This window comes from Coregonus lavaretus, assembly GCF_964263955.1.
Source record: "Coregonus lavaretus genome assembly, chromosome: 2".
Lineage (NCBI taxonomy): Eukaryota > Metazoa > Chordata > Actinopteri > Salmoniformes > Salmonidae > Coregonus > Coregonus lavaretus.
The window spans coordinates 6188999-6205143 of record NC_139989.1 but is presented as its reverse complement, the minus strand read 5'-3'; the positions used below and the strand labels follow the sequence as shown (position 1 = coordinate 6205143).

Genomic DNA, 16145 nt, shown 5'->3' with positions numbered 1-16145 from the left:
TACATGGCCCCATTCATTCTTTCCTTTACACGGATCAGTCGTCCTGGTCCCTTTGCAGAAAAACAGCCCCAAAGCATGATGTTTCCACCCACATGCTTCACAGTAGGTATGGTGTTCTTTGGATGCAACTCAGCATTCTTTGTCCTCCAAACACAACGAGTTGAGTTTTTACCAAAAAGTTATATTTTGGTTTCATCTGACCATATGACATTCTCCCAATCCTCTTCTGGATCATCCAAATGCACTCTAGCAAACTTCAGACGGGCCTGGACATGTACTGGCTTAAGCAGGGGGACACGTCTGGCACTGCAGGATTTGAGTCCCTGGCGGCGTAGTGTGTTACTGATGGTAGGCTTTGTTACTTTGGTCCCAGCTCTCTGCAGGTCATTCACTAGGTCCCCCCGTGTGGTTCTGGGATTTTTGCTCACCGTTCTTGTGATCATTTTGACCCCACGGGGTGAGATCTTGCGTGGAGCCCCAGATCGAGGGAGATTATCAGTGGTCTTGTATGTCTTCCATTTCCTAATAATTGCTCCCACAGTTGATTTTTTCAAACCAAGCTGCTTACCTATTGCAGATTCAGTCTTCCCAGCCTGGTGCAGGTCTACAATTTTGTTTCTGGTGTCCTTTGACAGCTCTTTGGTCTTGGCCATAGTGGAGTTTGGAGTGTGACTGTTTGAGGTTGTGGACAGGTGTCTTTTATACTGATAACAAGTTCAAACAGGTGCCATTAATACAGGTAACGAGTAGAGGACAGAGGAGCCTCTTAAAGAAGAAGTTACAGCTCTGTGAGAGCCAGAAATCTTGCTTATTTGTAGGTGACCAAATACTTATTTTCCACCATAATTTGCTAATAAATTCATTAAAAATCCTACAATGTGATTTTCTGGATTTTTTTTTCTAAATTTGTCTGTCATAGTTGACGTGTACCTATGATGAAAATTACAGGCCTCTCTCATCTTTTTACGTGGGAGAACTTGCACAATTGGTGGCTGACTAAAAACTTTTTTTCCCCACTGTGTGCATATATATATATATATATATATATATATATATATATATATATATATATATATATATATATATATATATACACACATACATATAAACATACATACATACATATACAGTTGAAGTTGGAAGTTTACATACACCTTAGCCAAATACATTTAAACTCAGTTTTTCAAAATTCCCTGTCTTAGGTCAGTTAGGATCACCACTTTATTTTAAGAATGTGAAATGTCAGAATAATAGTAGAGAGAATTATATATTTCAGCTTTTATTTTTTAAAATCACATTCCCAGTGGGTCATAAGTTTACATACGCTAAATTAGCATTTGGTAGCATTGCCTTTAAATTGTTTAACTTGGGTCAAACATTTCGGGTAGCCTTCCACAAGCTTCCCACAATAAGTTTGGTGAATTTTGGCCAATTCCTCCTGACAGAGCTGGTGTAACTGAGGTCAGGTTTGTAGGCCTCCTTGATCGCACACGCTTTTTCAGTTCTGCCCACACATTTTCTATAGGATTGAGGTCAGGGCTTTGTGATGGCCACTCCAATATCTTGACTTTCTTGTCCTTAAGCCATTTTGCCACAACTTTGGAGGTATGCTTGGGGTCATTGTCCATTTGGAAGACCTATTTTCGACCAAGCTTTAACTTCCTGACTGATGTCTTGAGATGTTGTTTTATCCACATCAAATTCCTTCCTCATGATGCCATCTATTTTGTGAAGTGCACCAGTCCCTCCTGCAGCAAAGCACCCCCACAGCATGATGCTGCCACCCCCGTGCTTCACGGTTGGGATGGTGTTCTTCGGCTTGCAAGAAGCCCCCTTTTTTCTCCAAAAATAACAATGGTCATTATGGCCAAACAGTTCTATTTTTGTTTCATCAGACCAGAGGACATTTCTCCAAAAAGTAAGATCTTTATCCCCATGTGCAGTTGCAAACCGTAGCTTTTTTATGGCGGTTTTGGAGCAGTGTCTTCTTCCTTGCTGAGCAGCCTTTCAGGTTATGTCGATATAGGACTCATTTTACTGTGGATATAGATACTTTTGTACCTCTTTCCTCCAGCATCTTCACAAGGTCCTTTGCTGTAGTTCCGGGATTGATTTGCACTTTTCGCACCAAAGTACGTTCATCTCTAGGAGACAGAACGCGTCTCCTTCCTGAGCGGTATGATGGCTGCGTGGGCCCATAGTGTTTATACTTGCGTACTATTGTTTGTACAGATGACCGTGGTACCTTCAGGCGTTTGGAAAATGCTCCCAATGATGAACCAGACTTGTGGAGGTCTACAATTATTTTCTAAGGTCTTGGCTGATTTCTTTACATTTTCCCATGATGTCAAGCAAAGAGGCACTGAGTTTGAAGGTAAACCTTGAAATACATCCACAGGTACGCCTCCAATTGATTCAAATGATGTCAATTAGCCTATCAGAAGCATCTAAAGCCATGACATCATTTTCTGGAATTTTCCAAGCTGTTTAAAGGCACAGTCAACTTTGTGTATGTAAACTTCTGACCCACTGGAATTGTGATACAGTTAATTATATAAGTGAAATAATCTGTCTGTAAACAATTGTTGGAAAATTACTTGTGTCATGCACAAAGTAGATGGCCTAACCGACTTGCCAAAACTATAGTTTGTTAACAAGAAATGTGTGGAGTGGTTTAAAAACTCATACATATATACACATATATACACACACACACACACACACACACACACACACACACACACACACACACACACACACACACACATACATATATATATACAGTGGGGAGAACAAGTATTTGATACACTGCCGATTTTGCAGGTTTTCCTACTTACAAAGCATGTAGAGGTCTGTAATTTCAGAAAATCACATTGTATGATTTTTAAGTAATTAATTTGCATTTTATTGCATGACATAAGTATATGATCAGCTACCAACCAGTAAGAATTCCGGCTCTCACAGACCTGTTAGTTTTTCTTTAAGAAGCCCTCCTGTTCTCCACTCATTGCCTGTATTAACTGCACCTGCTTGAACTCGTTACCTGTATAAAAGACACCTGTCCACACACTCAATCAAACAGACTCCAACCTCTCCACAATGGCCAAGACCAGAGAGCTGTGTAAGGACATCAGGGATAAAATTGTAGACCTGCACAAGGCTGGGATGGGCTACAGGACAATAGGCAAGCAGCTTGGTGAGAAGGCAACAACTGTTGGTGCAATTATTAGAAAATGGAAGACGTTCAAGATGACGGTCAATCACCCTCGCTCTGGGGCTCCATGCAAGATCTCACCTCATGGGGCATCAATGATCATGAGGAAGGTGAGGGATCTGCCCAGAACTACACGGCAGGACCTGGTCAATGACCTGAAGAGAGCTGGGATCACAGTCTCAAAGAAAACCATTAGTAACATACTACGCCGTCATGGATTAAAATCCTGCAGCGCACGCAAGGTCCCCCTGCTCAAGCCAGCGCATGTCCAGGCCCGTCTGAAGTTTGCCAATGACCATCTGGATGATCCAGAGGAGGAATGGGAGAAGGTCATGTGGTCTGATGAGACAAAAATAGAGCTTTTTGGTCTAAACTCCACTCGCCGTGTTTGGAGGAAGAAGAAGGATGAGTACAACCCCAAGAACACCATCCCAACCGTGAAGCATGGAGGTGGAAACATCATTCTTTGGGGATGATTTTCTGCAAAGGGGACAGGACGACTGCACCGTATTGAGGGGAGGATGGATGGGGCCATGTATCGCGAGATCTTGGCCAACAACCTCCTTCCCTCAGTAAGAGCATTGAAGATGGGTCGTGGCTGGGTCTTCCAGCATGACAACGACCCGAAACACACAGCCAGGGCAACTAAGGCGTGGCTCCGTAAGAAGCATCTCAAGGTCCTGGAGTGGCCTAGCCAGTCTCCAGACCTGAACCCAATAGAACATCTTTGGAGGGAGCTGAAAGTCTGTATTGCCCAGCGACAGCCCCGAAACCTGAAGGATCTGGAGAAGGTCTGTATGGAGGAGTGGGCCAAAATCCCTGCTGCAGTGTGTGCAAACCTGGTCAAGACCTACAGGAAACGTATGATCTCTGTAATTGCAAACAAAGGTTTCTGTACCAAATATTAAGTTCTGCTTTTCTGATGTATCAAATACTTATATCATGCAATAAAATGCAAATTAAACAATGTGATTTTCTGGATTTTTGTTTTAGATTCCGTCTCTCACAGTTGAAGTGTACCTATGATAAAAATTACATACCTCTATATGCTTTGAAAGTAGGAAAACCTTCAAAATCAGCAGTGTATCAAATACTTGTTCTCCCCACGGTATGTGTATATATATACATATATATATACATACACACACTGCTCAAAAAAATAAAGGGAACACTTAAACAACACAATGTAACTCCAAGTCAATCACACTTCTGTGAAATCAAACTGTCCACTTAGGAAGCAACACTGACTGACAATAAATGTCACATGCTGTTGTGCAAATGGAATAGACAACAGGTGGAAATTATAGGCAATTAGCAAGACACCCCCAATAAAGGACTGGTTTTGCATGTGGTGACCACAAACCAGTTCTCAGTTCCTATGCTTCCTGGCTGATGTTTTGGTCACTTTTGAATGCTGGCGGTGCTTTCACTCTAGTGGTAGCATGAGACGGAGTCTACAACCCACACAAGTGGCTCAGGTAGTGCAGCTCATCCAGGATGGCACATCAATGCGAGCAGTGGCAAGAAGGTTTGCTGTGCCTGTCAGCGTAGTGTCCAGAGCATGGAGGCGCTACCAGGAGACAGGCCAGTACATCAGGAGACGTGGAGGAGGCCGTAGGAGGGCAACAACCCAGCAGCAGGACTGCTACCTCCGCCTTTGTGCAAGGAGGAGCAGGAGGAGCACTGCCAGAGCCCTGCAAAATGACCTCCAGCAGGCCACAAATGTGCATGTGTCTGCTCAAACGGTCAGAAACAAACTCAATGAGGGTGGTATGAGGGCCCGACGTCCACAGGTGGGGGTTGCGCTTACAGCCCAACACTGTGCAGGACGTTTGGCATTTGCCAGAGAACACCAAGATTGGCAAATTCGCCACTGGCGCCCTGTGCTCTTCACAGATGAAAGCAGGTTCACACTGAGCACATGTGACAGACGTGACAGAGTCTGGAGACGCCGTGGAGAACGTTCTGCTGCCTGCAACATCCTCCAGCGTGACCGGTTTGGCGGTGGGTCAGTCATGGTGTGGGGTGGCATTTCTTTGGGGGGCCGCACAGCCCTCCATGTGCTCGCCAGAGGTAGCCTGACTGCCTTTAGGTACCGAGATGAGATCCTCAGACCCCTTGTGAGACCATATGCTGGTGCGGTTGGCCCTGGGTTCCTCCTAATGCAAGACAATGTTAGACCTCGTGGCTGGAGTGTGTCAACAGTTCCTGCAAGAGGAAGGCATTGATGCTATGGACTGGCCTGCCCGTTCCCCAGACCTGAATCCAATTGAGCACATCTGGGACATCATGTCTCGCTCCATCCACCAACGCCACATTGCACCACAGACTGTCCAGGAGTTGGCGGATGCTTTAGTCCAGGTCTGGGAGGAGATCCCTCAGGAGACCATCCGCCACCTCATCAGGAGCATGCCCAGGCGTTGTAGGGAGGTCATACAGCCTTGTGGAGGCCACACACACTACTGAGCCTAATTTTGACTTGTTTTAAGGACATTACATCAAAGTTGGATCAGCCTGTAGTGTGGTTTTCCACTTTAATTTAATTTTGAGGGTGACTCCAAATCCAGACCTCCATGGGTTGATAAATTTGATTTCCATTGATAATTTTTGTGTGATTTTGTTGTCAGCACATTCAACTATGTAAAGAAAAAAGTATTTAATAAGATTATTTCATTCATTCAGATCTAGGATGTGTTATTTTAGTGTTCCCTTTATTTATATATATATATACACACACACACATACATACATACACGCCTATATACAGTGGGGAGAACAAGTATTTGATACACTGCCGATTTTGCAGGTTTTCCTACTTACAAAGCATGTAGAGGTCTGTCATTTTTATCATAGGTACACTTCAACTGTGAGAGACAGAATCTAAAACAAAAATCCAGAAAATCACATTGTATGATTTTTAAGTAATTAATTTGCATTTCATTGCATGACATACGTATTTGATACATCAGAAAAGCAGAACTTAATATTTGGTACAGAAACCTTTGTTTGCAATTACAGAGATCATAAGTTTCCTGTAGGTCTTGACCAGGTTTGCACACACTGCAGCAGGGATTTTGGCCCACTCCTCCATACCTTCTCCAGATCCTTCAGGTTTCGGGGCTGTCGCTGGGCAATACGGACTTTCAGCTCCCTCTAAAGATTTTCTATTGGGTTCAGGTCTGGAGACTGGCTAGGCCACTCTAGGACCTTGAGATGCTTCTTACGGAGCCACTCCTTAGTTGCCCTAGCTGTGTGTTTCGGGTCATTGACATGCTGGAAGACCAAGCCACGACCTATCTTCAATGCTCTTACTGAGGGAAGGTGGTTGTTGGCCAAGATCTCGCGATACATGGCCCCATCCATCCTCCCCTCAATATGGTGCAGTCGTCCTGTCCCCTTTGCAGAAAAGCATCCCCAAAGAATGTTGTTTCCACCTCCATGCTTCACAGTTGGGATGGTGTTCTTGGGGTTGTACTCATCCTTCTTCTTCCTCCAAACACGGCGAGTGGAGTTTAGACCAAAAAGCTCTATTTTTGTCTCATCAGACCACATGACCTTCTCCCATTCCTCCTCTGGATCATCCAGATGGTCATTGGCAAACTTCAGACGGGCCTGGACATGCGCTGGCTTGAGCAGGGGGACCTTGCGTGCGCTGCAGGATTTTAATCCATGACGGCGTAGTGTGTTTTACGAATGGTTTTCTTTGAGACTGTGGTCCTAGCTCTCTTCAGGTCATTGACCAGGTCCTGCCGTGTAGTTCTGGGCTGATCCCTCACCTTCCTCATGATCATTGATGCCCCACGAGGTAAGATCTTGCATGGAGTGGAGCCCCAGACCGAGGGTGATTGACCATCATCTTGACCTTCTTCCATTTTCTAATAATTGCGCCAACAGTTGTTGCCTTCTCACCAAGTTGCTTGCCTATTGTCCTGTAGCCCATCCCAGCCTTGTGCAGGTCTACAATTTTATCCCTGATGTCCTTACACAGCTCTCTGGTCTTGGCCATTGTGGAGAGGTTGGAGTCTGTTTGATTGAGTGTGTGGACAGGTGTCTTTTATACAGGTAACGAGTTCAAACAGGTGCAGTTAATACAGGTAATGAGTGGAGAACAGGAGGGCTTCTTAAAGAAAAACTAACAGGTCTGTGAGAGCCGGAATTCTTACTGGTTGGTAGGTGATCAAATACTTATGTCATGCAATAAAATGCAAATGAATTACTTAAAAATCATACAATGTGATTTTCTGGATTTTTGTTTTAGATTCCGTCTCTCACAGTTGAAGTGTACCTATGATAAAAAGTACAGACCTCTACATTTTTTGTAAGTAGGAAAAGCTGCAAAATCGGCAGTGTATCAAATACTTGTTCTCCCCACTGTATATACACAAACATATATATATATACACACACACACACACACACACATATACACACACACAGTACCAGTCAAAAGCTTGGACACCTACTCATTCCAGGGTTTTTCTTAATTTTTTACTATTTTCTACATTGTAGAATAATAGTGAAGACATCTAAACTATGAAATAACACATATGGAATCATGTAGTAACCAAAAAAGTGTTAAACAAATCTAAACATATTTTATATTTGAGATTCTTCAAAGTAGCCACCCTTTGCCTTGATGACAGCTTTGCACACAATTGGCATTCTGTCAACCAGCTTCATGAGGTAGTCACCTGGAATGCATTTCAATTAACAGGTGTGCCTTCTTAAAAGCTAATTTGGGGGAATTTCTTTCCTTCTTAATGCGTTTGAGCCAATCAGTTGTGTTTTCACAAGGTAGGGGGGGTTTACAGAGGATAGCCCTATTTGGTAAAAGACCAAGTCCATATTATGGCAAGAACAGCTCAAATAAGCAAAGAGAAACGACAGTCCATCATTACTTTAAGACATGAAGGTCAGTCAATACAGAACATTTCAAGAACTTTGATAATTTCTTCATGTGCAGTCGCAAAACCCATCAAGCGCTATGATGAAATTGGCTCTCATGAGGACCGCCACAGGAATGGAAGACCCAGAGCTACCTCTGCTGCAGATGATAAGTTCATTAGAGTTAACTGCACCTCAGATTGCAGCCCAAATAAATGCTTCACAGAGTTCAAGTAACAGACACATCTCAACATCAACTGTTCAGAGGAGACTGCATGAATCAGGCCTTCATGGTGAAATTGCTGCAAAGAAACCACTACTAAAGGACACAAATAAGAAGAAGAGACTTGCCTGGGCCAAGAAACACGAGCAATGGACATTAGACCGGTGGAAATCTGTCCTTGGTCTGGTGAGTCCAAATGTGAGATTATTGGTTCCAAATGCCGTGTCTTTGTAATAATATAATAATAATATGCCATTTAGCAGACGCTTTTATCCAAAGCGACTTACAGTCATGTGTGCATACATTTTATACGTATGGGTGGTCCCGGGGATCGAACCCACTACCCTGGCGTTACAAGCGCCGTGCTCTACCAGCTGAGCTACAGAGGACCAGAGTAGATGAACGGATTATCTCTGCATGTGTGGTTCCCACCGTGGAGGAGGAGGTGTGATGGTGCTTTGCTGGTGACACTGTCGGTGATGTATTTAGAATTCAAGGCACACTTAACCAGCATGGCTACCACAGCATTCTGCAGCGATACGCCATCCAATCTGGTTTGCGCTTAGTGGGACTATCATTTGTTTTTCAAATAACACAACACACCTCCAGGCTGTGTAAGGGCTATTTGACCAAGAAGGACAGTGATGGAGTGCTGCATCAGATGACCTGGCCTCCACAATCCCCCGACCTCAACCCAATTGAGATGGTTTGGGATGAGTTGGACCGCAGAGTGAAGGAAAAGCAGCCAACAAGTGCTCAGCATATGTGGGAACTCCTTCAAGACTGTTGGAAAAGCATTCCAGGTGAAGCTGGTTGAGAGAATGCCAAGAGTGTGCAAAGCTGTCATCAAGGCAAAGGGTGGCTATTTGAAGAATCTCAAATATAAAATATATTTTGATTTGTTTAACACTTTTTTGGTTACTACATGATGCCATATGTGTTATTTCATAGTTTTGATGTCTTCACTATTATTCTACAATGTAGAAAATAGTAAAAATAAATGAAAATCCCTTGAATGAGTAGGAGTTCTAAAACTTTTGACCGGTAGTATATATATATATATATATATATATATATATATATATAATAATTATTATTTAATTTTTTTCTGAATGTCTTGGGGGAAAAATACAAGGTAAAGAAACCATCTCATTCCCCCCAATAAATTGACATGCAGAGTATTGTTGAATGTAATGTCATCATGGAGAAAATCTAACTGTCCTGAAAACCCCTCAAATGACTATCTGTAAAGTTGGAAAACTTACAAGACACAACATTTAAACAGAACGAAGATGAGAGAAGGGACAGAGAGAGAGAGAGAGAGAGCTCTTGGGATTATAATGCCATCAGAAAACAAATACCGTCCTTCTCCCTAATGGCCTCGAGCTTACAAGTTAGTTCAAACTTGAACATTTCGTCAGTGATTGGCTGCTTTCCTTTCATTCATCAGTCCAATAAGTATAGGGCCCCATTCAATCAAAATCTCAAATCAGGTTTGTGGATTAAGTCAATAACAATGTTGTTCTGGTGAAGTAGAAATAAATAATTTTTGATTGGGACTAGGGCTCTGTTTTCGTTGGAAGTTTTGGAAAAGATTTGCCTTATTTCTTCAATACTACTTCAATGTATGGATTTTGTCTAGAGGTTTATACAAACGTCTCTTCAGCAATCAGGAAAACCAACTGCTGATTAAAATAAGTGCAGTGCATCATGGCCCAGCATGGACGTAAACAAACTTACCACATATGGGGCCCTGTCCTGGGAACTGGCTTTCCTCCATAATTTTGCGATCTGTTTCACTCTCATAGCCCAGTCTGTATAGAAAAAAGACGAGCTAAAACGTATAGCTCTAGGACACACATGCAATAAGGCCAAGTAGAGTACCTTTTCCAGACTCGTTTTCCCAATATTCAACCTTTTAATGGGTGTGACAACTTCTGAGCTATTTTATTTTTAATAATTAAAAAAATAATTCACACTTTAGAATTTTAAAGAACCAAAAATTCTGTACCGACCTGGGAACTCCTCTAGGAGGTTGGGGAAGTTGACGTTGGTGTAAAGGACTGGGGCCACAGTGGCCATCTCGCCCAGAGTCTCCTCCTTCTCCCACTTGAGCGTGCTCCTCTGTGCGTTGGACATAGTGTCTGTCTCTCCCTCCGGAGGGGGGACGGGGCCAGGGGTGCTCCATGGAACCACTATGTCACCCCCCATCTGGCTAAACTTCTTGTCCCTAGAAGGAGCCCTCTGGTTACACATTATATTGACTTATACCATTGCATTGTTGGATACTCGGCTTGAAGGGCATTCTAGAGGCACATTATCATTATGTTTGCACTTTGTATGTCACTTACAATGTGGTTGACCTAGAAGCAAATGTAGTTTGGGCTTTAGTATAAAAAAAAAAATTTTATTTATTAAAACATTTAAATAAATTAAAGCGAACTACAATGAAGTCAAAACAATGGAAGAAAACATAGTCAAGAAAACTCAATAGGTAAGTCAAAAAATAAAAACGCAGCCAACTGATTGCCTTCCAGCAGTTGTCTTAAAGATGAAAGCAATACTCTAGTAATACGCCGGTGGGGTACAACAGCTTCCTGCTATGCCAGCTCTTACCTCATATTCTCTGGGAAAGGCATTCTGTGGATGGGTGAGAAGTTGCCCGGGCCACAGGGGCTTGTGCCGCCGGGCATCATGGGAGTTGGAGGAAAATGGGGGTTGGGCCCCATCATGCCGTTTATAATTGGCATGCGGGGGAACATCCCACCGTCACCTGCAAGAGAGAGCATAGATACAATGTCAGATAAGTAGTTCCATACATACATTGAGTATACAAAACATTAAGAACACCTGCTCTTTCCATGACAGAATGACCAGGTGAAAGCTATGATCCCTAATTGATGTCACTTGTTAAATCCACTTCAGTCAGTGTAGATGAAGGGGTGGAGACAGGTTAAATAAATATTTTTAAGCCTTGAATCAATTGAGACATGGATTGTGCATGTGTGCCATTCAGAGGGTGAAATGGGCAAGACAAAACATTGAAGTGTCTTTGAACAAGGTATGGTAATAAGTGCCAGGTGCACCGGTTTGTGTCAAGAACTGTAACGCTGCTGGGTTTTTCACGCTCAACAGTCCACCACCCAAAGGACATCCAGCCAACTTGACAACTGTGGGAAGCATTGGAGTCAACATGGGCCAGCATCCCTGTGGAACGCTTTTGACACCTTGTAGAGTCCATGCTCTGACAAATTGAGGCTGTTCTGAGGGCAAAGGGGAGGGGGGGTGCAACTCAATATTAGGAAGGTGTTCCTAATGTTTGGTATACTCAGTGTACATCCACATGTCCTGTTGATTACGTGAACATGAAATGCATATAAATATACGTGCTCCTCAATGATTAATAAATGCCCATGGTTATTCATTCATATACACAGATCTTTACAGTCAATAGTAGATTATATTAACATTTTCAGTGACCAAATACAATTCTCCAAGAGGCTTGGGGTGGTGGTGGTGGTAGGTACCTGTGTTTGGAAGAGCCATGGCTCCAGGTCCATTGGGCCCAGGGTGGCCCAGTTGGGGGTGAGACAGCTGTGGAGGCTGGCTGGTGCTGGGACTCAGGACCGCTGTGAAGAGGTCCTCCACATCCTTCCCCTCCAGCTCTGTAGGGGGTGATGGCAACAAAATAGATTATGTGAACGCACATACTTTAAACCACCAAACAGTTATCATTCAATTATATAGAACTGATCATCTCTGACAAATGAATGAACAACTCTCAGAAGAACAATCAAGGTTGGGCCTCAATGGGCCTGAAAAGATTAATATCAAAATCACAAACCTGGGATTTTGTAGAGTTTACTGAGAATTGCACCTGAAAAAGACAAAGAAATGCTTATTACATTGCTGCAATGTTATATATATATACAGTGGGGGGAAAAAAGTATTTAGTCAGCCACCAATTGTGCAAGTTCTCCCACTTAAAAAGATGAGAGAGGCCTGTAATTTTCATTTTTAATGAATTTATTTGCAAATTATGGTGGAAAATAAGTATTTGGTCACCTACAAACAAGCAAGATTTCTGGCTCTCACAGACCTGTAACTTCTTCTTTAAGAGGCTCCTCTGTCCTCCACTCGTTACCTGTATTAATGGCACCTGTTTGAACTTGTTATCAGTATAAAAGACACCTGTCCACAACCTCAAACAGTCACACTCCAAACTCCACTATGGCCAAGACCAAAGAGCTGTCAAAGGACACCAGAAACAAAATTGTAGACCTGCACCAGGCTGGGAAGACTGAATCTGCAATAGGTAAGCAGCTTGGTTTGAAGAAATCAACTGTGGGAGCAATTATTAGGAAATGGAAGACATACAAGACCACTGATAATCTCCCTCGATCTGGGGCTCCACGCAAGATCTCACCCCGTGGGGTCAAAATGATCACAAGAACGGTGAGCAAAAATCCCAGAACCACACGGGGGGACCTAGTGAATGACCTGCAGAGAGCTGGAACCAAAGTAACAAAGCCTACCATCAGTAACACACTACGCCGCCAGGGACTCAAATCCTGCAGTACCAGACGTGTCCCCCTGCTTAAGCCAGTACATGTCCAGGCCCGTCTGAAGTTTGCTAGAGTGCATTTGGATGATCCAGAAGAGGATTGGGAGAATGTCATATGGTCAGATGAAACCAAAATATAACTTTTTGGTAAAAACTCAACTCGTCGTGTTTGGAGGACAAAGAATGCTGAGTTGCATCCACAGAACACCATAACTACTGTGAAGCATGGGGGTGGAAACATCATGCTTTGGGGCTGTTTTTCTGCAAAGGGACCAGGACGACTGATCCGTGTAAAGGAAAGAATGAATGGGGCCATGTATCGTGAGATTTTGAGTGAAAACCTCCTTCCATCAGCAAGGGCATTGAAGATGAAACGTGGCTGGGTCTTTCAGCATGACAATGATCCCAAACACACCGCCCGGGCAACGAAGGAGTGGCTTCGTAAGAAGCATTTCAAGGTCCTCGAGTGGCCTAGCCAGTCTCCAAATCTCAACCCCATAGAAAATCTTTGGAGGGAGTTGAAAGTCCGTGTTGCCCAGCGACAGCCCCAAAACATCACTGCTCTAGAGGAGATCTGCATGGAGGAATGGGCCAAAATACCAGCAACATTGTGTGAAAACCTTGTGAAGACTTACAGAAAACGTTTGACCTGTGTCATTACCAACAAAGGGTATATAACAAAGTATAAGAGCGTCTGCTAAATGACTAAAATGTAAATGTAAATGTATTGAGAAACTTTTGTTATTGACCAAATACTTATTTTCCATCATAATTTGCAAATAAATTCATTAAAAATCCTACAATGTGATTTTCTGGAGAAAAATAATCTCATTTTGTCTGTCATAGTTGACGTGTACCTATGATGAAAATTACAGGCCTCTCTCATCTTTTTAAGTGGGAGAACTTGCACAATTGGTGGCTGACTAAATACTTTTTTTCCCAACTGTATATATATATACACACAAAAACTTAATCCACAGTGCTAGTTTGATTGAACCAAGCATGCCAGTAAAGAACAAATACCAGGGATCAAACAAAAATATAATCAAAACAAATTGCAGGTCTCAGGAATACACATCAACCGCAACTAAAACCAGCATGGCTTTGGTTGTGTCAATGTGTAAGGCCAAACGTTGCTTTTGACAGAGCTAGAAAGCCACTAAGCAGTTATAACACACTGTGAACAAGTTGGGCGGATAAATCTCTGTCAAGGAAATAGGGTAGACCTACCTATTTGTCAAATCTTAACTTTGCTGGAATGTCAGTTAAACTGAGCAAACATTATTTACTTAGCTTTCCATGATTTTGTAATGTGGCATTTGATTTGACCACCATGCCTTCTAAATACACCACAGTTGTTCCATGTGGTGGATACTGTACAGCGCATACGCAACAGAGGTACGGAACTCTAGGAAGAAATACTTATTTTTCATTCTTGCCTTTTCGGGGCAGTTTCGCAGACACAGATTAAGCCTAGCTCTGGCTAAAAAAAGCGCTTTCAATGGAGATTGTTCTCTGCTAATGCTTTAGTCCAGGACTAGGCTTAACCTGCGTCTAGGAAACCGACCCTAAATCCATGTACTGATGTAGACCTAGGAAACCAGGTGGTGTGCAACTCTCTGGCCAATTATACGTCAATAGATCAGTTAGTGGGAGGAGAAAACAGACACTGAAGCCCTGGAGATTTAAACCTCTGCTCTTCACCAATGACACCTATTAAGCAGCATATCCGGTAGACAGTCAGAATTCAACATGGCCGCCTTACCATCTGCGACCATCTTGTCCAGTTCTGGGCTCAGGATGACATCCAGAGGCTCCTCCTGTAGAGCACTGGGCCCCCGGCCTGTAGAGCCCTGACAGGGCCCAATGGGATCATCAGGGATGGGGGCCATGTCCAGACCAGCTAGGGGATGGCAGAAGAGGACAAAAGGATGGTGAGGACAGGGTGGTCACACAGACACACCCACACAGTCCACTGTTATGTTAAAAATCAACCCACTTGCCTCCCACCCCCCAACCAAAAAATAAAACCTGAAAGCTGTCACACCACCAAAGAGTAAATCAGAGTTGACGGGCAATTTATTTTAGAACTGTGTCTGAGTAATGGGAGAGGAGGAGAAGAAAAAAAAACTAAATAAAAGAAAGAAAGAAAGAAAGAAAGAAAGAGAGAGAGAGAGAGAGAGAGGGAGGTAGCGAGGAGAGAGAGAGGAGTTGAAGCGAGGCGAGAGAGCGCTGATCCTTCATGTCATGGTGGTAAAATAAGCTCTCCATGCATTTTCTTCCTCGTCTTCCCCTAACTACATTTTCCAAGAATAGCAATAAATTAATTTGTGTTGCCTGCTCGACAGTGTGGAAAGGGGGATGGGGGTGGGTGTCTTAAAAAATTGCCACACTACCCTCATCATCAGTTCCGATCCTGCCCACATTAGAATAAACAAGGGCTTAAATCGATGAAAAAAGTTCTGGGAGATTGCAATGATGAATCATCATAACCGCTGTCTTCAACATCAGAGAGGGTCTGAGGTCCACGCACATTTTACTGTGGCGCACGCTCGACTAGTTTGCCATGTTTTTTGTTGTTGGAAAAAGCTACTTTGCTTGTGACCTTAAATGAACTGGATATATGGGAACAGATGCATGGAGACTGCAGATACTGCATATGGGCTGAAATAAATGAATAAAGGCTAAAGTTATATTTGTTTTGATAAAACTAGTCATCTGCTTCAGGGCATTCAGGCGTTCTCGTAAGACACATTATTTAAGAAAAAACTATCTCTCTGACAAATAGAAGGGTGGAAAATGAAAAAGAAATCCCTATACAATACTGCAAAACTGGATAGATAAAATACATTGTTTGTGAAACAAAGCAGACTCAAGGCGACAGAGAAAAAAGGAAGGCTCGATAAATAAGATACTCTTTGCTACTCAGGTAACTGCTCCATGGAATGCCTGAACTGTGAGACACGTGGAGTCATTCAGTTCAAACTTTGTTACATTGTATGACTAGAGGAAGCTCACTTTTTAACCCACACAACTTAAACTCAGCTGGGGTGAAGAGATAGTAAACACTAAAACATATCAAATGAAACCAACTGAATGACATAAAAAATATGACATTTGTATTAAAAAATAAACATTCAAGGACAGCTCATCGCTTTCACCTCTATTCCTTTTTTCACCCAATATCACTGAACAGTCCATAGATTGGTCAATCGACATGCCGATTGGTGCGTGGTTAGTAATACTGCAGTAGTTAGTCA

General features: G+C 42.9%; 1 protein-coding gene across 1 annotated transcript in view; it reads right to left on the bottom strand.

Moving 5' to 3' along the window:
• LOC311148977 (histone-lysine N-methyltransferase 2C-like) overlaps window positions 1–16145 on the bottom strand; it is a 130276-nt gene that overhangs the window by 53767 nt on the left and 60364 nt on the right. Inside the window, exons 17-22 of the mRNA XM_084186032.1 lie at window positions 14651–14788; window positions 12166–12198; window positions 11849–11986; window positions 10938–11094; window positions 10337–10551; window positions 10062–10135 (exon numbers count right to left, since the gene is read on the bottom strand). Of these exons, the coding sequence (XP_084042158.1) occupies window positions 10062–10135; window positions 10337–10551; window positions 10938–11094; window positions 11849–11986; window positions 12166–12198; window positions 14651–14788 (755 nt within the window). The remainder of the gene's footprint in view (window positions 1–10061; window positions 10136–10336; window positions 10552–10937; window positions 11095–11848; window positions 11987–12165; window positions 12199–14650; window positions 14789–16145) is intronic.